We start from the raw sequence: 26419 nt of genomic DNA, 5'->3' as shown, positions 1-26419 counted from the left end.
GCGGCTAACAATTCTGTTTTCCCACTCCCTCTCTCAGTTTTTGCATGGCAACTTTTCGGTCATTGTACTGTTGTTGTTGTCTTGCACACCGCAAGAGAACAACAACAATCGGAGAAACACTGATAGCGTGGTACAGTGGGGCAGGCCAAACTAGAACCTATACATTTCCGATGTCTCCAATTTGTGATTTTGCCTTTCAAGCATTCTAGTTCATAATCGATTGTTTTGTTATTATCGGTCATAAATATGATGTTTCAAGAAATCTTATTTTGGGGTTACAATATTATTCTAACGATGGTAAAGTGATATTACTTCAAACATTCAATTCCTTTGACGTATCAAAATAAATTAAAACTGCGAGTAGAGTGAAAGAGCGACCACTGTGGCACCATAAGCTCGTTTCTCTGTTTCACATTCGCGCCAGCTCCAATTTCGCCTTTTTCGCACACCTCACTGCATGCGACTGCAAATTTGTGCAGCTGAACTTTGTACTTCTCGTGTTTTCACATGACTCATGGGCTTGCTTTATTTTGGTTCTTGTTCCCCTTATTTTGGGAGTTGGAACGAGCAAGATTTATCGGTGTAAACAGTGTTACCTGCGCTATTATCAATGGGCGCGTTCCACATTCCAATGACCTTATCACGGACTCTCTTGCCCCACAAACAGCCGAGCGAGATAAACCAAAATTGTAATAGCACAATGCAGTTTCGTTGACATCAGCTGATAAGGCAGCCAAAGGAGAGCAGGCCACCAATTACCCCACCCTCCAGAAAGTGCACTAAACCAATACCAAGGGCCGAGCAAACAAGCTAAACAAATACAAATACCAATACCAAAACCGAAAACAAGTGCGGGGAGCAAACCGAATGTGGGCCGGCGATCCAAAAGAGATGGGGAACTGGCCCACGAGCACAGGTGCAAGATAATCTAATTACGCCACGGCAAAAGAGCCGCAATCCAAACAGCAAGTCGATAAAAGCGGTCCCAAAATTAACGTAGATCAGGGAGTGATGTAATGGATAGCATTCAGTCTTTACTTTCTTATTGATCCAGTTTACAATGGAATTCGTTCTATAAATAATATACCCACAATCTTTTATGATAAATTATTAGATTACTGGTTGTGTTTGGGTCCTAAAAAATCAGGAAAATTAAACTACTTAAATTTCCAATTTTTTTATTTTCTCTAAATAGAACTGCTTAAGATTATAAAATTTCTTTGAATGTATGACATCATTTAGTCGTGATTTAAGCACACAAAGCTTACAATTTAGTTCAAACTTGATAGTGTGTATCAGGTAATAGTTGGGCACATAATATTGACCCATTAAGAGGAAATGAAACGTTATCAGCTACACATACGTAACACCTAAATAGCCACAGTTGAAGGCCTGCTAAACGATAAGTTGGTCAAAACGATTGGTTAGCAATAGTTTATAGCTATTGCAACTTCAACTCGCTCTTGTTCCCCTAAATGACAAATCTTACAGAGAAGAATCCAAACAGATTGGCAATTCAATTGAAAAAATCATATATTTCACTGATTTAATTTTAATAATCAGATTGCTGAGATAAAAAGAAATAGTTTAGGCAGTTCTTGAAATGAGAGTTTTGAAAACTGATTACAAATGTCTTACCTTTTTTTCATTGTGTGGGAGGTGGGCACTTAATGTCCGAATTAGCCAGGTTTCTTTCTTGGCTAGTCTGCATTCTCAGTCTTCTGGCCCAGCTGCAATCTAACGCCCCAACAGCCCCACAATCCCCCAACCCCCCACTGCCCCTCTCGCTCTCCCAACCGATCTGTTATTTGCGCCTATTTGGCAATTCCTCAATCGCCGCTTGGCGGGTAATTGGACTCCTTTGCGATTCTCGGTTTCCGAATGCAAAATGTTTATTTTTGGCTGTGGCTTTGTGTTCGCACGCTGCCCGCCCCCTTCCCCGCCTTTTGTTTACTTTTGCTTTCGGCGCTCCAGAGATACTTTTTGGGGTTCTGGCCGGCGGATTCGCTTTGAGCAGATTTCTAGTTGGTTTCGTGCTGTTTTTGGGGGGAATTTTAAATGGAAACCCGAGCTTTTGTCCGTGCAGCTGTTTTGGAGTTGTTTTCTTGGGGCTCGGATATTATGCGTAATCAAAGATCATGTGGATGTGCTAATGGCAATTCCAGGAAATCATAAACGTTAGCTTTTTAATCGGAGAAGGCGTTGGCATAATGTACAGTGTGGAAAAAGTCATTAATTTAATGAAAATTGCAATGATAATGATGTTATCTCTTAACGAGAAAACGAGAATAGAAATTAAATAAGCTTTGAAGTATGAAAATATAAACATTGAAATGAAGCTAAGGAGAAGGAAAACAGAGTTTAGTATTTCATAATCTACGAACAACATGTTTGGTACTAAGTTAATGCTGTAGTGGGACATTTTGGATGTGATAGACCTGATTATGGACTCTCATCTCATTCCATAGTTGCTCAAGACTCAGAATCAAGATCCCATGTTTGCAATCCTTAATTTTTATTCCCAAATCACAAATATGATTCTCCTCAAATAAAACTGTGACTAGGCAAAGTTTCCCGCTGATCGGTTGTGTGCGGGTCGGCCACGCCCACCTCTGGTCCGCGTCCGATTCCGCCCCTTCGAAGCTGAAACGTGCGCAAACCCGTTTCGCAAATCGAATGCCGCGCCAACCAGCCAAGTAGTGGGCTATGGCTCACTCGCCCGATCGATCGGCCAAGAAACTCGTTTTCTTCTCCGCCTGACCGTGATTTTATTTTGGTTTTGTGTGCTTTTTGCTGCCGTTTATGCAGCGTGCTCTTTTTCTGTTTGGTTTTGTACCTTTGTTATTTTTGCGAGTGAGTTATTGTTATTGCAGAGCGATCAAACTTGACTGCTGTGTGTGTGAGACAAGAGGAGAGTGTGTTCATGTTCCACTTTGTTTGCATTTCATGTGCGCGGTGGTTTCATGTGAGAAAGTTTGCAGATCAGTTGGGGTTCGCATTTCCCGCTGGCCAACGCCCGTCAACTGAATGCAAAACTTCCCATAGAAGCATAGTAGCGGTTTAAGTTACAGCATACTATCCACTCTAGTTACAAAATTCAGAATGGAATTGTGGGGAGAAACACTTTGCTGTCAGAATGAAACTGTCGAGAACCATCAGATCGCTTATTGCCTGGCTAATAAATGTGTAGGCAGATTTATCTGTAAATTAAGTGATATTGTGCTCAAAATAAACTTTGAAGTCAGGCCAATCCCCGTCAACATCATCCATAAGGGCGATCATTGAAATATTTATGTCATGTGATGTTCCGCTGCGAAAGAATCTCCACCGCAGACATTCTTCCTCTATTACATGTCATCTGACAGTTGGCCTAATGGAAACGTCTAGCCGTGATAATCTGCATTCTCTGGACCGGCCGTCTTGGTGATCGCCACCAGAAGTCAACCCCGACACACCAACCGCTCATGCATTCCTATCGCATAATAGCCCGACATGGGAACATAAGTGCAAAACAATGGAGATGCATTTGCCAACATCCCAGAACTCGTTGACTTTGCCTCTTCAGCCGAAGGAGTGCCATTGCATTCTCCTGGCACTTTTCTTCTCGCCGCTGATTGACAGGCGACCCTTGCAATTGATGGACAGAAGTGCGACAAACCGAATAGGTACACAGAGGTGCAACAAAGGGCAGTCCTCCACGAGCTGACTGTACTTTTTCTACCTTTCCCTCGCGGTTTGAATGAACCCCGAGCCAGGAGTTCGACCTGGAATTGACAATTGGTGTAAATCGTAGGGGAAAACTGTTTTCCAACCACGTTCTGGGCCAGTGCACAACTCTCTCCCCCGGTGCATACACTGAGAAAATTCGGTTCAAACTTGAACTGGGAGCAGGGTGAAGCAGGGGTCATGTGAAAGCGTTTTCGGTAGGGCAACTGGAGCAATATAGAATTTTACTCAGAATCGAAACTCGCTTACAATTTAAAACCAATGCGAAAAGAATTGAAAGTATGTTTAAATCAAAATAAATTAATTATCATAGATCACACTAATTTTGTGCAGTGTACCCTTGTGATCCTTTCTATATCTCTTATTTCGAGGCTTAGTGATTCGAAAAGTGTGCGTGTGTTGCCTTTAGCTAGCTACCTGCTTTGCATGATCTTGATTCTGTTACCTGGTCTGGACTGTTAGCCCCTTTGTCTCTATGGGAATATGGGAATCGGGAATGCTCTCGAATCCGCCGTGGCATGTACATACATAGGTATGTATGAGGGGTGTTGGTGCAACACAATTCCACCCCTGACGTAAACACACCGGGAAATACCATCAGAGTGCGCTTGGCAACAAGTTTGGCAGCTTTCGGTTTCCGAGATACTTTTTTGAGGGTACGAAGCGGTACTTGAGCGGATTATTCGGGAATATGTTTAGAAAGATTTATGGGATCGCATTGTTTCTCCTTAACTGTCTAACATGAAAGTTAAAAAAACTTTTTTTTGGTAGATTTACTTTTAGCTATGAAAGTAATATCTGCGAGAATGAAAACGAACATTTACAATCAAACCATTACAAATATCAAGAAACGTTCATACAGTGGCACTTCAAAGTCGAGAGACAACATCGGATGATGATTTTTTGTGGGTCGAAGATTATGCGGAATTCGGTAATGTTTCAGTTTTGTCAGCGCCTTTTGTTTGGGGGATTGCCGAATTCCTTTCATGATTCGAGCAGGATGGGCTTCGCAGGCACTCAGACTTCTCCGGCTGTCTCATTGCGCACCCAAATGAATGCATAATGGAGTCTTAATGTGTCTACGACGGTCTGTCATTACGTCTGTCCGTCTGTCTGCCTGTCTTTTTGGGTGAATATCTTCTTCTCTATTTCTCTATTTTCAAGTACCACCGCCTCATTGAAACTAATTATTTGTCCGTCTTCGAGTCTCTGAGCCGCGACAGCTGATTACCAGCTATTTGTTTTGGTTTTTACCTAGCGGCGCTCTTTTGGCCTTGTCTCTCCCTGTTTTAACAGCTGCAGATTTAACGCCCTACTACCTCAGTTGCTGCTTTTTCGTAATTACAAAGATGTAAGATCTTGTCGAGGATTTTATGGGACGCCATCAGCAGATGTTCAATTTATCCACACTCTACTTGTTTTCTCGGCCCAACTTGACTTGCATCATTTGGCGTAATAGTCGAATCACTAAAAGCGATGTTACAAAAAGAAATGTGTTCGAATAAAAAATAAAAAATAATGATAAAATAATGACATAACTCATGAAACTGACAAGCAAAGAGATGATTGAAGGTGAAAACCTTAAAATTAGAGCTCAACTTTTATCAAGTACAGACAACTATCTGAAACAAAATGTAAATAACTTATTTAACATTACAATGTGTAATTGTGGATCTTTAATAATTAACTACACTGATTCACTTCGTATATCCAGAAGTAGGGAAAGTCTCAAATCTGTTCAGAGGGGTCGAATAAAAGTGAAGGTTTACAAATGTAAATTGAATGTTAATTGCCAGGCTACCTAATTTCCATTAACCAGGCGCAGGTCAACGCGGTCAAAAGCATTTGAAAAGAGTTTGAATGAAAGGGAGTGTCTTGTGAGATAGCAACTCGAAATGACCCAAACTACGTTAATTGCCCAAACTCAGATAAGTGAATTGCAATCGCTGGCAGTTGACAGCTGCGCCTGCGCAATGGACAACGCAGCACGATTAATAAATTGACATGCCAATCGTCGAATCCATGTGGCATTCCACACAGCCAACCGGTTGTGATTAGGAGTATCTTCCCGACCCCCGTGCTCCGTGCATCTTGCAACTTGGACCGGGCACCGTGCTCCCCGATTCTCTTCCACAATATATCTGCATTTATGAGTGACATGACGGCTTGCGTCTGCTGGTGATTTGCCAAGCTACCGGCTTACAAATTGTTTATGGCATTTAATTAAGATTCCCAAGAAACTCGGCTTGCAACTGTGGGACTGTTGGGAAATTCAGTATGCGGCTGGATTACAATATTCAAAGCTAAAACTCATCGATCGGAATTGCTTATGGGTGAAACTAGACCCAGGACCGGATTGAAGAATGGAACATGGCTGGTATTCCTAGAATGCAATTTGTTATGGAAAAATATTTTTAATGAAATGTTTGAATTTGATTTGAGTTGGCTTGAAACGATCTATATCTATCGTTAAGCTGATATCTGCAATCGAATTCCATCCTAGAAAGTTGGCGAAAGATTGTAAAGCAATTTCCCTTTCCACTTTTATCCGTTTTATTTCCTTACTCGACACTGGACATTTTTCACGATAATTGGAATTACACTGCAAATTGTCAATTGTCGATGTCGTCTTTAATGTCTCCTCTTCATACTTCGTACTTTGTATTTGGGCCTTCCTACATATATCGTGTTTATCTTTTATGGGCGTTGTTCGGTCGAGTGAAAGTTTCCTATTCCCAGAAGTACGCCCTGAAATATGTCTCTGAGTCGTTCAGTAACAGTTTTTGCCATTAGAAGTAAGTACACGATCATTTAGCAACCGCAATTGTTGCTACTTTACCTATTCGCCAGATGCTGGCAATCAGCGACTTCAAAGCGCGCAACGAGTTCCGCCCCGGCATTATTTTCCCACATTAAATATGCACCCATAGCTGACTTACTTCACGTAGAGAATGAGTCTGTACAGTGCGTTTCAAAGCCTTAGGACTGTGTCTGCTTACAGTGAGAGAGTGAGTGAGTGGATTTTCTTGGAATTACCAATTCCAGAGGACTTCTACTTTAAAAAGTTTATGAAACTTATAGTAATTTGAGATTCCTGGCCTACACTTGTGTCGCGCACTGTAGGTCACTCTGCACATCGGATGCATTAAACAAAGCGCTGGCAGTCGCGTCTGTTAACCGGTTAATTGCTTCCTGGCCTAATTAGGCACCGGCAGTCACAACAAACTCAACGGCATGCAAAATGGCAACATCAGATATAACCACGCTCGAGGCAAGTTAACAGCCCGAGTGCGTCATCTTAACTGTTTATGCTGGCTGTTGCAATTATGTTTGATTTTCTTATGGCCATTACATGAGCGGTGGCTTAGTGTACCCAATGCTGGCCAAAACCGGACGGCTCGGACCACACCTGACACCTGACTAGCGGGGAGGAAAACTTTTCTCCCATTCGGACACATTTCACACTTTTTAATTACGCAGAGGGGGATGATTTCTCTTTTCCTTTGTTTGTTTTCACCTGACCGAACCATTTTGAATAATCATAAAATCTATATTGCTGCACATTTCGGCTGGGTGGTGTGGTAATCAGTGTATGCGGAGAAATCTTTTATTCCAAACGCGGTCGAGATGGGCTACGTAATTTCAGCTAGTTGTATGAGCCAACTTGTATCGTAACTTACCATCTCTATAACTCGAAAAAGCATCCACTACGATATCTTTATCTTTACATCGTTACTAAGTCATTAATTGATTGATTCAGAAGTTGTGCTTAAATATGAATATACCAAGCTAAGCCTTGATCGAACTTTTCCATTTCTTAGGCGATGTGCATATAGTAACCATTCCCAGAGATCCCTAGGATCGTCTGCAGTCCGTAGATACAGCAAGTCATAATTATGTATGCCAGATAATCCATAGTCTACCTATAGTGCCGCGCCCCACACGATGATCCATGCATACTTAATTAGTAAATTTTCCATAAATTTCTGCTTAGGAAGGAGTGCCTGTTTCGTTTGTCAGAACGTGCAATGGGCCCCACGGAGTTACCTACTACAAACTTTGAGAGATGTTACCTATAGCATAATGGTCTAATCTAAGCAAGTGTTTATCAATCATATCCCCAAAATGTTGTTTCTTTAACTCTTTGATGAAAATAAAAGGTATATTTTTGTTCATAACCATGACCTACATACATTTTGCCAGCACCACGTACTTTCGATACCCACCGTATGTATGAATAAGAGAAAATATGAACACAAATATTCATAAATATTAAACAATGAATAACTTGATTATGCGCACATGCAAAAATGCACAAATGTGGGGGAGAACCCTCTTTCCCTTTTCCCCTTTATTAATTTATTATTTGCATGCATTACTCATTCGATTTTCGAGTCGAGTTGCGTGCTCGTTGTGCTAATTACGCGAAAAAATGTGTGGTATATGTGTAGAAACAGAGAATGTGAGACGAAAAATCAGTGAAATTGTGATCAAGAAACCGCTTCACCATAAGCGGAAACTATTAATCAACTTTCACTTGTTGTGGCTTCTTTTCCCACTCTACCGATGCTGCTATTAGGAATGGTAATGATGTGATTTTGCCTTTGGTTCATGCGACATTTTGAGACCTCCGTTCAGATTGTGCGTTAATTAGTGAAGTTGGCCAACACTGGTCCAAGTATTTACTATGCTTTGACCACGTTTTCTGCTTTGCTAACGGCTGTGTTTACCAGTCAACAGGTTATTACCTGATACTGCGGAAACGTGGTCTTATCGTGATCTGGCTTATCTTTGTGCTTATCTTGATTGCTGCGGCACTTCATAGAAGCTTTTATGCGCAATCGGAATTTAAAATCAAAGTCCAATATCCGATTACGAAAACAAATAGCCCCATGATCCAAGTCAAACTGATCATCTTGTAAGGATTTCATGATATTCACCTAATAGTGATAGGTTTTCTTGGGTTAGTTCCATGCCTGTTTGCCTTCACTTGATTTCGCAACTCCCAAGGGTTAGTCATGCCATCCGTAACTTCGCCAGAACTTCCTCTGGAATGGCAGTGATCTCGTTGTCTATTTCTGTGTGCTCTTGTACACCTACGCTGACTCAGCCGGTCGATCCCTCGCCGCCACACACCGTCTAGCAGCAATTCAGAGCTCATTAAGAACTGCGTTCAACCCAATTCCACCAACCAATTAAGCGTGGCCCAGCAGCGGAGAAAATTCAGCCACCACAATTACAACCAGCTTGACTCATGGTGGTTGTGTTTGGACTTTTGTGTTTCGCCTCTTGGGTCTCATCGCTCGCTTCCTGGCTCAGTTCGGCGGTCAACAAGCCCAAGCCAAAGGCAAAAAGCGTTAAACAAATAATAACAATAACAGAAACTGAAACAGCAACAAAGAGAAAAAAGAGTCAATAACCACGTTGGTATGCCTTTTGAAGCCGTTTGCCGGTTTATTGTTTTCTTCCCCACTCTCGGGGAAAACAGTTTTCGTATTTTTGCCAAGAGATTTACAATAACGTGCCAGCTACAGTAAAAGACACAACAAATCGGTAAGCACTTCTTATTAAAATCTCGAAAGTCTCAATATTAAAAGAGGTGCATTATGAAAATCTTTAATACGGAGTTTTAGTATTTAGTATTTGGTATTTTTTATAAGCAAATTTCAGAAGTTAAATAGTTGGGTGCATTATGAAAATCTTTAATACGGAGTTTTAGTATTTAGTATTTGGTATTTTTTATAAGCAAATTTCAGAAGTTAAATAGTTGGGCGCCACAGTTTTTTCTAATCTTCCTGTTGGTCTTAATACTTATTTCTTTATAAGCTATTAAATGCCCTAGAATGCATTAATTTTTATACATTTCGTGATTTATTTCTAGTAAAAGTGACGCCGTCTAAAGAGGCAAAACCAAGTCAGAAGCAGAAAGTAGGAAGCCCCAAAAGGGCAGATCAAAGTGACCGTTGCAAAAGGGCTAGCAAAAGCAATCGACCGAAAGGTAAACAAGACGGGAAAGAACTGTATAGTCGGCTTTCCGACTTAAAAGTATGTTTAAGTGTCATGACGAAAGTTTCTTTGTAACCCAGGAGATGGTATGTTGCTAAAGCAAATAAATATAAACCTATTGATCTCAGTGCAATGCCAAAATGTTCCTTATTGACCATATACCTGGATTTATTCTAATTAAAAATGTGTGATTTTTGTGCAACTGCGAGATGAATTGTTTATTGAGGTATTAGCTCATGTCGAAATTCCATAACGTTTGGTAAAAATCTTAAATCCAAATTTATAGACATAAAATATTTAAACGGCCTAACATGTAACTTGGACATTTAAAATTCACTAGAGTTGACCACGAGATCTAGGAACAACAAAATTTGTATCGACATTTTACAACTTGAGTTAATTAGAAATAAAACCAAACACTTCTTGCAAACAGTGAGTAAAACAAGAGAGATCTATCTAGCCGATTTTATCGACTATCAGATACCCTTTACTCAGCTAGGTGGAGTGCGAGGTAGAAATTTCAAATATGATTTTATCGTATCGAAGGAAATTAACAAGACAAACAAATTAAAAAGAAAGACGTACGGGTTTTCTTGGCCAGATCATTCGGGTAGTTTTCCAGACTAAGAATAAACATGCAAATGTATATATTAAAAATTTTTTAGGTCTGAAACGCTTTCTTTCATCTGTTACATTTAACGAGTCCATTGTAGCCTACTACTATAAATAACGCGGATAGTTACCTTTATTCTAACTTGTCTCCATAACTATCTAGTCTTATATCGCAAGGTATTTTCTAACATGAATCGCTTCATTTTTAGATTACAAGATTAGTTTCCAGCACATAGATGACTTCCTTTTTCTGCGCAGACCATGATTCGGGTGTTTCCTTTGGGGGAACTGCAGATTAGCAATTTCCCCACATCGTCTCCATTTAAAATTGTCCATCCTCTGGCTGTTTCCGTTTGTTTTGCAAACCCACTGACCCCGAAATTAATTGAAACACAAAGAAACAAAAGCACACACACACGCACACACACTCTCAACGAAAACTGCAACCGGCAACAAGTTTCGCAAACATGCACTTTGGTAGGCGAAGGGGCGTCGAAGGGGAGGCGCAAGTCATGTGAGGTGGGTCTATTGCCGCGCTGCAGGTGCCAAAGCGACAGCTGCATAAAAAACGAAAAGCAGCGAGAGAGAAAAAACTTTTAGTTATGCATAGGCCAGCAACAATTTTACATGTCCCAGACCCACTTCGTGAGGTTTGGAGCTTCTCAGAAACTTGGCATCTGTATTCGAAAACTCGCTGAAGTGGTAGCAATGCAAAAGATACTGCTCGTTAAAGATTACATTTGCTATGATCCGTCGGAGGCTTTAAACATTGATCTACATACAAACATTATTTATAGTTAACATTAAGGAAAAATAGGGTAATGCTTTATAATAGAATTTAAGACATAATGGTCTGCTGCTATCTTAACCTCAGCTGTTTCTGGATCTGAGCATGTAAATGTATCTGGGTTTTGTAGTTTGTTGTCTTCGTACATTCACCTCTTCTTCTGTTGATGGGCTTTGTTTTGCTCATTCGCGTTGTATTGCGGTACTTCCCTTTCAGCCTTCTCACTGTTTGGCTCTTTTCAGCCATCAAGCGACAATTTTATTTCCCTGCGGTTTTCCGACTCGTTTTTTTTTATTATTATCTTGCCTCTCGCGATCTTTTCGACGGCATTTTCCCTCCCAAATCGGTAGCACAGAAATCCCATCTTCATGAAATGTCACCTTTATGTCTTTTTAATAATGTTGTTCAGCGATTATATAGTTAGTTTCTTCCTCCTTAACTAAAAAAGCCACCTCACTACTTGTAGGAGCAATTTGTTTGTCCCTCAGTTGGAACTGATTGTTTGTTACCCATCCTCTTCATTTCGTATAACTTGTCAGGAAAATGTTATTTCTGACAAGATAATATATTCATTATCTAATTGTTTAACGATGAACAAGTCAGATAAAAAGCTTGATATGGGAACACTGGACAATAATGGAACCAGTATGAAAGAAACAGGAGAAAGTTTACATTAACTCAATGTTAACAACAAATAAATGATAATTCGAAGCAAACCTAGGAAACAAAACATAATATTTATATATACCAGCAGAATAATAAATTACCTTAAAGAAACTATAAATTGTTAAAGATGAATAACCAATCAATATAACATTAAACTCATTTTGTGCAAGTATTCTCTTGTTTCCGGATACAGATTGGAAGCAATTGAGCTTCCCTCTAAAACAGTAAATTCCTATATTGACACAACCCTTCCCCTTATTGCCGAATCAACCCTGAAAACAACTATAGATGCCTTGGCAACCATTAAAATGCAGTTTTGAAAACGGACAACGAAAAATACCCAAGCACTTAAACGCAACCCTTTTTTGGCCATGCCTGAATGCATCGAGGACTTGTCTCTACACACACCTTTAATGAAAACTCTAGAAGCACCAGAAACATATGCAATTTCAGCTGACGACGGACGCACGCCCTCGCGGAAATTGATGAAATAGCTTTACTTAAACGGTTACCATTCTGTGGGCCTCCTTATAGAGCGAGTGGTCTGTAAATCGACAAGTTCCAGTGCACAAACGACGTGTTCCGCCAGGCGGAACCTCTGACGGTTATTATTAAAGTGCCTATATAAGACGGAACAAAAACATAGAAAAAGAACCAGAACTAGGGGGAATATAATGCCAGCAGATAGCAGGGAAAAGTTAAAAGAACTGAATGAGGAAAGAGGGTTGGAATAGTTTAGTTCAGGCATAGTTCCGCTCTTTGACATCACTTCTCTTCGGAATAACTTTGCTGAACTCTGAACGTTTCCTTCCAACCGTCACAAACCAACCAGAGAACACGCCCTAAATAACGTCTTCGGGTTATTTGTACAAATGCCCTGAAATTTTCTGCTTTGATGAAGTTATTTGTTTAGGGTCGCTGAGCGCAGAAAGCTGGTGTGGGAAATTCTGGTTAGATATGATCATGTAATGGAACTTTTAATTGGCTCGAAGAGAAGCAGGGTATTGTCATATACTTATGCGGTGTGGGCCCACTCTCCGGAAATGTTAGCCAGACCGATCATAAATCAAAACGGTATCTTCCATTTATCATTGCTGAAAGTTGGGTGAAGAAATGCGAAAGCTTGGGTTTACTTACTCTGAGATGTTGTTCATACCAATTTAGCATATTCGTTTTATTGTTAACTTTTCATTTATTACCCTATGTACCCCTATATTGTTTTTGTTTTAATCACCGTCACTAGCCAAGTCGATGATCCATACTATGGACTAAAATTTCTTTCGTCAAATGTAGTTCACAGTTCACATCCAACATATTTTTATTTCCTCATCAAAAGTTGTAGGTAAACAGACGAACATTTACATTGTCTCGTAGTATTGTGCCCTCTGGATCCATTGGTGTTTATATTTGGCAACGAAAAGTTCATGTTTGCCACATCTGCGTCAACTTTTTACTTTTTACTTTGCGCATCTGATTCCGCCTTCGTTTACGATGCTTTCATGGAAGTTGTAAACCCAGAATCTAATTTTATCATAATGTATGCGTTATTGTTTACAGATAGTTCGTAGCCCCAACAAAACGAAGCCCAAACGACGTCACACTGGAGTCACAACACGATCTGATCTCCCAGAACTGAGACGAGACTTCCCCCCACCCCGAATACAACCTGTACAGTATGTCCCATGATAAGAAGATGTTGGATCGCGAGGCAGTACGTTCAGTGATACAGCAATGGAATGCCAATCGATTGGATCTGTTTGCGCTCTCCGAGCCAGACGAGGTGAGTTACTTTATGGATAAATAAGTAGGTTCACTTAATTGACATTTTAATTATTCTAACTGCAGAACCTGCTCTTCCATGGCGTTATGCGCTTCTACTTCCAAGATGCTGGCCAGAAAGTGGCCACCAAATGCATTCGCGTGGCTTCCGACGCCACCGTCACAGATGTCATTGGTATGGGTTTTTGAACAACTTTTAACTTTTAATTTATGCTGAAGATTGGAAGCATTCTTTTAATACTTACACTGAGAATATACTATAATGATTAAGGCAAAGCAAAGAATTCTGCTTATACTTAAATTAAAACATGTTTAGAACATTTGGACATCATAATGCCACTATTACTTTTTCTCAGACACACTCATTGAGAAATTCCGTCCCGATATGCGGATGCTATCCGTGCCCAACTACGCCCTTTACGAAGTGCATGCCAATGGCGAGGAGCGTCGTCTCAATGCCGACGAGAAGCCACTACTCGTGCAGCTGAATTGGCATATTGACGATCGCGAAGGTCGATTCCTGCTCAAGAACATAGACCAGAAGACCACTGTGAGTGATTTCAAATCATTGACAAGATTTATTTAATACTTATATACCAATATTACCATATACAGCCCATCGAACAGACAGATCTAAACTTTAAGAGGAAACTCTCGAAGCGAGAGAAAAAGGAGCAGAAGAAAAAGGAGAAGATGGCAAAGCTGAGCTCCGATCCGCCCACCTCGAATGGCAGTTATTTGGGCTTGGGAAATGGTGTTAGCGCATCCTCGGGATATGCCCACATGAATGGCAACGCCGGTGGAACTGGAGGCGACGGCAGCGATGCCGTGGCAGGAAAACTGTACACGGAACTACCAGAAACCTCGTTCACCCGATCGATCTCAAACCCGGAGGCCGTGATGCGGCGGCGCCGGCAGCAGAAGCTCGAGAAGAAGCTACAGCAGTTCCGTTCTAGGGATGGTGGTCCCGATACCGGTGGCACGTTGAAGATTTACGGCGAGAGCCTCTGTCAGGACGTGCCCTACAAGACGCTGCTGCTTTCCATCCGGGATTGTGCGCAGGCTGTTGTTCGGGAAATGCTCACAAAATACGGTCTAGAAAAGGCCGATCCCCTGCACTACTGCCTGGTTCAGGTGGGATGAGTAAAACAATGAGTTTGAGGGTTTGATGTGAAGCTGTAGACTGAAGGAGTATAGTTTTATAGTCCAGTTTGAATTATCAAATGTTTTTTCTGAAGATTTTTGTAATCTTTTGATTGAATCAACTATAATGTGCTCTTATATCCCTTCTTTTTTTTTTAAGTGCTAGATACTCATGTAATAATAATTGTTAAGAAATTGCCAATATGTTTTACTTAAAAGACATCATCCACATTTCAAATCATCGTCAAATCACTAAATACCCTGTATTTAGTACCGTTAAATACTCCTCAGGCCTCAGCATCGAATCCCCCTATTTATGTATCGTTAAAAAATATCTGTTTAAATTGTTCTTTACAAAATGCAGGTCAACAGCGACGGAACAGAATATATACTCGACGACGACGAGTGCCCGCTATCGATACTCATGAACCATCCGACGTCGCGAGGTGAGTGCTTTTTGATATTACCTGATTTCCAACCATTTAAAATCAATTTTCTTTCGTGGGGGAATTGCCACTTCATCCATAAATTTTCACGCAATACTGGCATAGCGTAAGCCTTGTTTTATCAATAACTATGCTACCTCACTCACTTGTTAAACAAACTGACTGACAGCAACAAGAAAGGCAACAAAAAAGCACGTTGACTGTTGATATTTTGGTATTTCATAAATTCTGTGTGGCTCAGTATCGGTTGTCATTTCTTATCGTCGCGACGGAATTTTCGCGTCCGGAGGAGTCTCTCCAGTTTAAATTGTTATTACAAACAACTTTATTTTTTTTAAGTAAATTAATGCATTTACTGAATAGAAGTTTCATCATAAGGATCTAACTCTATAGACTATATTTAAGATGAGAGACAATGTTTGTGAGAAACTACGTAAGTGCATAATATACATACACCTTCCCATAACTTAAATACGTTTAAAAAGTGCACAGATCAAAAAATTCAAAGTTCTTGCAAACTAAATTGAAAACTTGCCGTCAACGAAGACCGTTCCGAGCTTAACCAACCCGTGAAGCCAAACATCAATGCAATTCAATTACGCATGAAGAACTAGAAACTTTAATTACTTCAACACTTACAAAACTCCATGTTCATGCAGACACTAGCCTACTTACCGAGAGATATAGCTTATTATCCTTATACGCTGGGAAACTTTCCTTCATATTCGTGGTGCACAGCATTTAGCGAATACATCAACCATGTTAGCAAGGACAATAATCAAAGGACTAATGAGGTGAATAGTGTATTTTAGAACATTGAATTGAGTTTTGCATGTTTGCTAATTCCTGCGAAGGGTATATGTAGTTTTAATCAGACTTCAAACTATATATATTTTGACCAGCACGATTAAACAAGACGATCAGGCGTAAAGTTATCGGTACGAAACTTAGTAAAAAATAGGTCTCATCGGAAGTTTATATCCCATAGCTGTTATGAAAACATTCTAAATATTTGCTAAACCTTAAATTTTTTAGTTTTTTAAACCAATTTGTGCAGTTTAAGAAAACGACATATTTATGTGTAAATATATTATTCTGCAGAAGGTAAAATGTTGCTGAGGTGATCAAAAATCATATACATTTCCATTTTCGTCAGTGTAACTCACATCCCAGCCCAACCCTAATCGCTTATGATGATGACATTGGCAGGGATCCTTTTCGGGAGTCCCTGTTGCTTACCCCGTGGCATCTACATGAGTGTGCTTCTCGTGCTGTCCTTTTCTGCTACTATGCCTGTCTCTCTTCAAAGCCCCCTGGGCCATTCGAGAGGTGTAAAATGTAAATAACGACCGCACTTTACTCATATTGTTGTTGCCTTTTGGCTTTGCTAATTGTTGGTCGCGTTTTCCCTGCTGCCTAGTTTTGTGTGTTAATGTAACGCAGCGAAAGTTTAGTTAAAAAGAGCGGCTGAATTGTTTACCGCCGTAGATTATGGTTTATGTGGGCCCTTTTGGAGGGCAATCAAAGTGGGTCAACATACAACGAGGAGCAAGAGTCATGTGGGCTATTTCGTTAACTTTCTTATCACTATGCAAGTAACGTCCCCACCTTTTAACGTTTCGTAATGCACTTTTTAGGTAGTATCTCTTTTTTTCAGATAAACAATCACGTGCGACTGATTTTTGAATGATGAAAATACTTCGTTCTCCATAACTTCATTTCCTCTAGCGTCCTAAAGTGTTTCCCGCTGTTGTGTATCTCAGCCTTTGTATCAGCCAAATATTGATGCCTTTGACGATGTGATGCTGGATTTCTCTTTAGCCAGAAGTGGGGCATTACGTTCTCTTAATTCACTTTCGATGTTTATTCCTAAAAGAGAAATTGAAAATTTGGTTCTCTGTTCTCGCTCGTATCCTTTGTGGCTCGTTTTTATCGTTTTGAGTTTCGCTTTCGATTTAATTTCCTTTTTGTTTGTCTGGGCTTCCTTGGCACAGTGGGTGATAATAATAATAATAATTTAGCAATAGCTCAATACCACATACTAGAATAATTCCTTGAAAAGTTAAGAATAACATATCTACGTGTTGAATATTAATACTTAAAAATGTACACATCTGGAGTGTTTATGGAATTATTTACTTACCGTTTATTTAGTTATGTTTGCAGAGAATAAATTAACTTGAATGAATTAGTAAGGAATATTGAATTTAACCTATTATGAAGATTCTTTGCAAGTGCTCGTTCTCATGAACGGACGTTTATCAAATTTTATTGCTCACTTTGAGGTTGTAGCACATAAACTTCAAACCGTTCCGTGTTGCGTGTCTGTGGGGAGTTTCCTGGTTCCAGGGTGACTTAACCCATTCCAGCCTGTTCGACTTGTTTTGGTGTCTCTGGCGTGCGTCTATTTCCCTTCCGTAGATTCGTCCTGTCAAGGATAATGGCATACCTTTGGTGGGTCGGCAACAGGAATAACGGCCTGACCACCTCGAATCCCACAGTCTTGGCCACTCGACCGTTTACCAATGGGAGAAGCGAATGTGCTTTCTTTACCAATTCGATGTACGGTGCAGCATCGATAACCGGAATATGTGATCTATTTATGTTATTGGGGATTGTCATTTGGATTTTGTTATAGTTGGTAAGAGATATTAATCAATTAACTTAGGAAAGAATGCCTGCAACAACACCCTTAAGTGAAATTGTTTATATATATAATTGGTGGGTTTGACTGTGGTTGGTTGTGGTTAGCTTATGTTGATTCATATTATTGTTCTTTTTCCACCCGCTGTCAGCGTCCTGTGCAATGTCGACCTACTGCCGGTACAAGTGGCAAGGATGGTGAGCAAAGGGAGGGGGATTGGGCGTAATGGGGATTCCCCACCAAGACGCATCCCATTGTCCATTATCTACGCCGTGCACTTCACAGTCATACGCCAAAGGACTCACACAGACAGACGCACATGCACTCGAAAAAATGGTTAAGTCACATTTGTGCAAATATATTCATTGCTTGTATGTGACAAGAGAGTTTTTGGAAATAAACTGGCGTTGAATGCGGTCAACCCTGTTTGGGGTTTCCTCAATGGGTTATTGTTCTGACTTTCGGTCCAAAGTTTTATTCTCTCTGGACACACTCAAACCGTGCTGCCGATGCCGATGGCCGACAGAGTTTTCCGACGAAAAGCCGAATTCCCTATTTTCCGCATTGTGTTTGGGGCAACAGCGAAGGCAATGGGTTCACATCCAGCGCCAGGTTCAGTCATGAAGTAATGCTGCTCGGGAAAGCACGACGCTGCTCTTTCGGGAAACCCGCGACACATCGCATTTGTATTTGAGGCGAGAAAAGTTCACCGGCAACCAGCGACGGCGGCAACAGTTTTTCCCAAAGATAAAACGATGGCAGGGTGATGGCTGGGCGCCCATCGTCGGGTGCCGACGCGCCTCCTCCTCCACCGCCCACCATGCATACAGAAAATTGTCAAAATTAGAAGCCGTTCAATTGAATTCGCTGTGTGCTAGCAAAGTGATTTTGTTCCGACAAGCAGTCAGTCTATGTGGTCCAATTATAAATATTAGTAATAGTAGTAGTAGTAATCATCAGCGAAGAGATCGCCGCGGGAAGTCTGCAAGATGATGGATTGGGGCATAAGACGTAAGTTATCTTTCCAGGGGGATCCACCTATTCATGTTACTTGTATTTCCACCTCACCGGTAATGAGTGGTGGGCCAGGCCCCAAAGTGGCCCCAGAGAGCCCTGAAAAGTATGCCATGGAATCCGTCACAGAAAGTTTCCCCTTGAACTTTGTTGGCAGCATTTGGCAAATACTTTTGTCACAACTTTTTCGATTTTCATGTTTGGTCACTGTGAGTTATTAAGCGGTTGCGGTCTCTGGATTTTTTCGTGTAAATTGAGCTGGCAATTTTCCGGCTCTCGGCAGCATTCAACTTGATTGTCAGATTGATTGTGCTTGGCATTAAAAGCTTGAGGCCATCAAAACGATGTTTTAATGGGGTGAGTGGCGCTTGAAGTGCATTATAAACACTCTTAGACCAGGAGGCTCCACCCCTTGTGTGCTTGATATTTTAAAGGAACATTTAAAACGCGGTATTAATAAGAACAGGAACTTATTTAGTACAAATCTATACATTTTCTTTACATATTGGTTGAAATTAGTCTACAATTACCTAAGAAAAAACTGCGAATTACAGTGATTAAATTTAATTTTACCTCTACGTCGTATTTCTATATTTAAACAATCAATTTTACTCACAGCCCGAACATACAAACTTTAAAAATGTTAAAGCTCTCACAGACCAGCAAAGTTTATTAAATTATTAATCGTACTTCAATTTGAAGTTCCTTTTTCTGTACACAAGCGCACACGCTTTGTTAAAATATATACGTACAATTCACAATTGCTTTGTGTAGATATAGATATTGCAAGAAAAACATTTGTACAAATCGAATATTTCATATTTATGTACATACGTGGTAAGGCTACTTTTGTAGTGCCAGAATGAATTATTCACTAAGCTCAATTGATCAGAATCGAAAACGGGAACTGCTAGGCTAATGACATGTTCAAGATGCCCTCCTGCGATTATTAATTTTGGGAAATACCTAATGATTCGATTACAGCCAAATGGGCCGAATTCCTCGAACAAATGCTCAGATTATTCACGGACGCCGAGCAGGACATTGACCATTGACCACACACTGATGATTGTCCTGATGACATTTCCTTTTCGAACGGCACAGAATTAACGCTACATTTGTTTTTCCAATAAAAAAGTGCAGGGAAATGTCGACAGGAACAATAATCATTTCGGAAAGGACGCAGAGAAGGAAGCAATCTCGGTCAGAAAAGGTCAAACCTAATGAAGCTCAAAGGGCTTCTTCGTAGACTTTGGTCCATGGCTGCTCATAAATAATTGTGCCCCGCCCGCTGACACGACATCCACTATATTTCCCTACATTCTCCCATCCCTCTGTGAAGCTGCCTCATAAAGTTTGCAAAATGCACAGCATAATTTGCTGCCTGAATCTTTCTGGGAACTTGGGAGCTGTCGACTTTATTTCACGCCACGCTCTCCACGGCTTCGCCCGAAGCCCGAGAAGTGCAGTTTATTTCGAGGCGAACGCCGCCGCCAGATACTGGAAGCCTGAAGGTCATCCCTGGTCCTGGTTGTTGTCCTTTACCTCCCTCCCACACGAGTGGGTGGGCCGAAAAGCGCTTAGACATTGGGGAAACGTCACTCGAAATTGGTTTAACAATTTGTTCGCTTTTTGTTTTATTGCTAGCCCGACTCGTTCCTGGGCACTTTAAAGCGACGCTCAATTTAATAAGGGAATTCGGTTATGTCTGAACTGAGAGCTAGGAATTTTTAAGTTGTAAAGCTTTAAGTATTTAATTTGCTTTACTTTCCGGGGAAGCAGATATGAATCGATTCTAATTTCCATATGTTATAAATAAAAAAAAATTATTAATGTTTAAAAGGAAGTTAGAAGTAGAGTGTAAATTGTTTATTACACTTTATTTACAAACGATATTTTAGTGTATGCAATATTTCACTTTCAAACAAAAGATAAATCTGCTAAGCGATTTTCATTTCCAGTTTGGCTTCTCCTATTTCTGTTGACATATTCAATCTGCAGAGTAGGACGACACAGCCGAACGGAATCAATCTTCCACAGGCGTCCCCAGACCGGAGCAGTAATCATCATCATTTACATGATGCCCCCTCTCAATTGCCTCACCAGACTTTTCACTTTCCCCAGCCATTTGCCTCGCAAGTTGGCAGATAGTCAGCCAGTCAGTTCCGAAGATGACTAAACGAAATTGTCACAATGCGAACGGAAAATGCTAGTGAGTCCTCCGCTCGGAGCTCCCAAATATTAGAGACAAAGGCAGCAGTCAGGAGCAGAGACACATGTCACAGTGCCTGGGAAGAGGAAGGTGGCTCCTTGCCAGGATGAATGTGTAAGCCGTATTCCGTATTCCGCATTCCATTCTCCAATTGAATTATTCAACCTCGTGATTTTACTTCAGCTCCTCCTTCCGAGTGTCCTTGACGTTTCTCACTAAAAGGAAATTGCCTATTTATTTATGAGACGAATCCGATTAGGATCCGAAACGACACCAAAACGGAAATTAATCATATTAACATGAGGGCGGCTCATCAAGCATCAGAGCCGAATGAGTAGCTTGTGAATTCCTCAACTAGTCGTTGTCGTAAATCTTCCAGAGATAAGGGTTGCACTGGAAATTACCCTATCCCTACCCTACCCCTACGCGAAAAACAGGATACGTTGCAAACCTGTTAGAAATTCTTGCAGTTCGCGATCGCTAGATCAGCTTTTTGCAGATTTTGCGCTTGCAGCTCCTATAATTCCCAACTAGTACTGGCCACTTTTGCTTGAGGTGAGTGTGCATTCCAACACTCGACCTTCCTTGTCTTGGGGAGCAGAAATGTTCAATGAACGTCTAGTGAGGACATTGCTGCTGACACCAATGATATCACCCCCGCTCGCCGATCGTTCGCGATTGGAGTTCGGAATTTTTGGACCAGGCTCCCTTACTTTACAGGGAGCCGCCTCTGGAATGCATGTAGAACTTATTTTCATGGACTGATCATGAAATTGAATGCTCAAAATCTGCTATAAAATAGATAGGACATTAAAGTGGCATTTGATGGATACTCGTGAGCTTTTGAAAACGCTGCTTCAGCTGATGTTGCAGGCTTAAGGATGCGTTTCGGTTTTACAGCTTCTCATTTTCCATTTCCCTGCCAAGCATGCATCCATTCAGACGAAAACCAACCCAAACCCGGGCAAGTGAAGGCAAGAAATCGCAAGTTGGGCAACAATAAAGACGTTGACTGTGCGATGCTCGTTAGCCGAAAAGTAGCTTCAAGTATATCTCATGTTTTTATGTGCTCTCACAGGCACACACATATCCTTTGTCTTACATTTGTGCTCTTTTTGCTCCCGGTGCGCGATGGCTGGGCATATTGATTGCCTCAATAAGAGGAAACGTGGGGCAGGAGACGATGTCTGGGGCCCGATTGATGGAGTGGATTTGTGCGGTAATGCGTATGGAAATAAAAGTGTAAATGGGAGGAAAATGATTGACAGCCGTTTGTGGTTTACTCGCTAAAAGCCCATTATTTCTGTTTTGCTTTCGTAATTCGATAATTCGATGGGACTCCTTTGACTAGTTGTGAGCTTAGCATTCTATTACTAATAATTTGTGTCAAAACATGGCCAAAGCTCATACCAATCATGTGATTTAAAAATGGAAAATATTGCTCTACTAAATACTACAGTTTTAGGAATGCAATACCATACGGCATTTATCCCTGCCACTCAAAACTTTATTTCATTTCAATTTGCGTTGCATACAAAAGACAAGTCCTTTATATCGTTTATTTCGAAATTTATATATTTTAAGCACTGATTCTTTTAAAATTGTAATTAAACGCGAATACATTTTCGATGACTCAGTGCATCCGCACAAAGCTCTTGAGCTCCGCCATTCAAATCGGCTTATCGCACCCCAATAAATAGGACGCCGAACCACGACCTTGTCCGGTTTTTGTGCCGGATCTTCAGCAGGGCATCAGCGCATCCATTTGGTTGGGCTGGCCGCATCTCGCTGCTGGATGGCAATCGAAAGGATGTGTGTGCCAGTTCCTTCCTCGTTCTGTATTCTGTGTGCCAAAGTTGGCGTGCTGGCAATGGTGCTGGTGTGTCATGCAAAGGACCAAAGAGCAAACGCACTTAGACACACCAGCACCAACACTAGCGCCAAGCTCAAACACTTGCAGGCCCGCACACACACAGCACACACCCGTTGAAAACATTGTAAACTAAATGTTGTTTTATACACCACTCACTCACCCACACAGTCATAATTTACTCTGCTTGCTTTATGGGCGCTTTGGGGTGTGTGTTTGTAGTTTTACCGCGCAGAAAAAAAGGATATGCTCGACTTGAAAAAACCAAAAATGGTTGAACTTAAATCAAAAAACAAATGTATGAAAAAGTACTCGATTAATAATTAAAATATTATGTAATGTGTATAATTAGACATACAATAATATTATAAATTATAAGTATTTGGCCACACTGTACTTTTTCAATGCCTCCTCCTTTAAGCGATTTGTTTCCCTCTGAAGCAAGCACGAAAATTAGATTTCCAGGGTATTTGTTAGTTGAAAGGCCAACGCTCAGTGCTCTTACTGGATTTTTCGTGTCTTATTCATTCATTCACGCACCCAGTCAGTCCGACAGTGAGCTAGTCAGCGAAGGACTCGCCTTTGCGGCATTGCTCATACGCTCAGTGTGCTCTCAGTTATCCTTGCGCGCTGTCAACGCATTGTTGTGGGCACCCGGCGCCTGGCAGCTGCGGCCCAGACCTAACTTCCTCGGTGGCCATACGGTTAGTTGGTTAAAAAAATATTATTGGGAAAAATTAATTTAATCTGTGCCTTTTTTTCGGACGATTTTCATTGCGCGACGCATTTGCGGTTATCCCGAAGTGTGGTGCGTGTTTGTGTGCGTGTGCGTGTGCATGTGAGTTGTGCCTTTCAATTTGATGGCAATTTATTTAATTTCATTTTTTACGCAGTCTGCCGTACTTTGATTTCAATTTGTACTTTGTTGCCGCATTACCAAGCGCGCAAATTGAATTTTCACACGTAGATGGGTTTTCGGTTTTTGTTTTGTCCTTTTTTTTTGAGGACTGAAAGGAATGCCATCCATGAAAAACGTAATTTTTTAGAAAATCTTTACATCAATATAAAATAAGTGTATACTTATGTGTATTTCCAAAGGAAAAATGTCGGTCTCACCGGCGGTTGCTCAGTTCCTGAGGACCCGGCCAAAACAAACAGACAAAAATCGATAAATTTCAGGAGTTATTTACAAAAGCTAAGCGTTTTTTTCCCCGTGGTCCCATGTGTGTGTGTGTGTGAGCTGGTGTGTGTTGGCCATTGTGGGCTTTAATTTCAATGGTCATGACAAGGACGCGACTGCAAGGTACAAAAGGACACGCTGTCCTGCCTTGTCTGTCGTCATCAATGGTGCACACCATATCAACCAAATGGAAGCGTATAAGCCCGCAAAATCAGTTAAGCCCAAAAGAGCGAAGTACAACCCGAGAACTGGGAATACCCTTATGTTGTTCTGCGATTACAACAGAATGTCGCTTAAAAATTGTTGTTCAATATATTTTAGTTAGTAGGCCTTATACAGCAACCAACCATCTCAACAAGTTTAATATTCATTGTAATTAATTTAAAATGCCCCTTAAGGAATATAACTTCAAGTAGAAGAACTCACTCGCAGTCACGGATAGTCTGGAAAATCCAATCAAGCTATCAGCTCCGCTCACTTTCCATTCCCACTTCCATCCTCGATTTTCCACAGCCCCCGATATCCCGCCCACTGACTGCTCTGATTTTATTCTGGTACTTTTCCCTCGTATTTTATTTTGTTCGCTTAGAGTCTGCAAAAGGAAAAGCCCGCTCGCATTTTAAGCTTGAGTGTGGCAATTATATTTTTATTGTTTCTATTGCCAAATTGTCTAGCAAAAATGTTGATAGCCGCTTTGGGCAGTACTTGACTCGAATGGTGGCTGCCGCCCAGCTGGAAAGGAGTGGTTTTGGGACACAGGGACTTTTGCGTGTGGGAGGAGCCACAGAATTATTCGATTTTGTGCATCGATTACGATTACTTCGCCTCTAATCCTCTTGGTGGGAGGAATACCTTGTTTGTGGGGCAACCGTTGAATTGCACTTGAGGTGGCAGAAAAATAAAAGTAGAACAATCGGAATCACTTGATTTAGATCCATATCTGTGTTTGTTCAAGTTAAATTCCTTTATTTAATTTGCCAATTTAACTTGGAGACCCCACCTGGTCTTAGTGCAGCGCAGGAACGACATCTTCGAATAATATTTATGGCCAAATGGACGGCAGATGAGTGAAGTTTACACAATGTTCGTTGGGGTTTACACGGGGATTAAACTACTCTCCGCACCGCCTGTTTATTGCAGGCGTCCGATTCTGGTCAAAGGAGGAAACTTCTTGCACGAGAGGAAAACTTGGCTCATTAAATTTTCATTGTTTTAATTTGCACAACGTGAAAAGCTCCCCCTCCCTCCTACTCCTCCCAGCCGTTTGTGGGATTGGAAAAGGGTGGTAGGGCGGTAGGGAGCGCGGTTAGGTAGCTGGAGTTCCCTATGAGGATGTGGACGTGCCTGGGCGGAGATGTGGCTGCATAGGTTGCTTCGGCTTGCAGTCGTTTTACGACTAATTTGGCTAATTTGAGAGCTCAGGCTGCTGCTGGTAAAATCAATCTCAGTCAATTAGGCCAAGCAAAGGCGGCGTCCCTCACCCTTCGCCCCCGCATTTCAAAATCTAGTTCAAGGAAACTGTGAAGAGTTTGTTTTTCTAAAGTATCTTTTTTACATACTACACTTTTAATTAAATGCTTGGTTGTGTTCTGCTCGCTTTCTGGCATCCTCTGCTGCGAAGTTTGAGGAGAAAGTTTCATTTCCTGCCGTTTGTTCGACTAATTAAAAACAGCATAATGAAAGAACGCACTGAACATCGAATACTCTGTAAATGAAATCAAGAATAGACTGGCACAGAAACGGGCGCGTTTTAAATATTAAGTGGTGGTATGTAAACCAGGAAGGAACAGCTTGCTAAGGCCATTGTTATACAATCACTTCGGTTAGGGTATGACCCCTGGCCAAAACCCCTTCTCTGATATATGCCTGCCAAATGCCCATCTAACCAATCCGAATGGGACACTCCGGCAACCCACTTTTCTCTTTCTAATCGCTTTGGCCATTAGAGCACAAGCTGCGCTAATAAAAATTAATGCGCCCAGCGCTTGGTGGCCCCAGATTCCGCATTTTCCGGCACATACAGCGAGTCTACAGTTTTGTGGATTACCCACCCAACGGGCGGCGCTGGGTGGTGATACCTGTCCTGGTGCGGAATCTGCCCCAGTCACTCAACTCGTTATGCAATTTCCCTGCATTGTTTTTCACTCTGTAAAATGCAGACCCGCCTCCCGTCCTTTGTGCTCTGTTGCCAATTTATTCGCACTTATGCACGTGCATAAAGCCGCACACAAGGACAGTCGGAGGCTACACACATGATCCTGGCACGTTGTTGACCGAATCAATTTCATGGCTCGTTCGTCTACGCCCAAGCCATCCTCACACCCTCCCATAGCC

General features: G+C 41.3%; 1 protein-coding gene and 1 non-coding gene across 8 annotated transcripts in view; both read left to right on the top strand.

The window, feature by feature from the left end:
* Positions 1–26419, top strand: part of LOC6613905 (afadin) — a 45488-nt gene that overhangs the window by 1157 nt on the left and 17912 nt on the right. For 3 of the 7 annotated variants that reach the window (XM_032723326.1, XM_032723324.1, XM_032723327.1), the window contains exons 2-6: positions 13355–13577; positions 13643–13751; positions 13933–14126; positions 14192–14710; positions 15084–15165. In XM_032723326.1, coding sequence (XP_032579217.1) covers positions 13473–13577; positions 13643–13751; positions 13933–14126; positions 14192–14710; positions 15084–15165 — 1009 coding nt within the window. In that variant the 5' untranslated portion in view covers positions 13355–13472. Of the gene's footprint in view, positions 1–9607; positions 9725–13354; positions 13578–13642; positions 13752–13932; positions 14127–14191; positions 14711–15083; positions 15166–15555; positions 15599–18783; positions 18821–26419 lie in introns of those variants that run through there. The other 4 variants (XM_032723325.1, XM_002038335.2, XM_032723328.1 and 1 more) reach the window with 4 other exon arrangements.
* LOC6613906 lies at positions 21614–21737 on the top strand. Its single transcript, XR_048558.2, has one exon. It is a non-coding gene; the product is annotated as a U4atac minor spliceosomal RNA (small nuclear RNA).

This window comes from Drosophila sechellia, chromosome 3R, assembly GCF_004382195.2.
Source record: "Drosophila sechellia strain sech25 chromosome 3R, ASM438219v1, whole genome shotgun sequence".
Classification (NCBI taxonomy): Eukaryota; Metazoa; Arthropoda; class Insecta; order Diptera; family Drosophilidae; genus Drosophila; species Drosophila sechellia.
The sequence above is the reverse complement of the archived record's forward strand: the minus strand, read 5'-3'. Positions and strand labels throughout refer to the sequence as shown.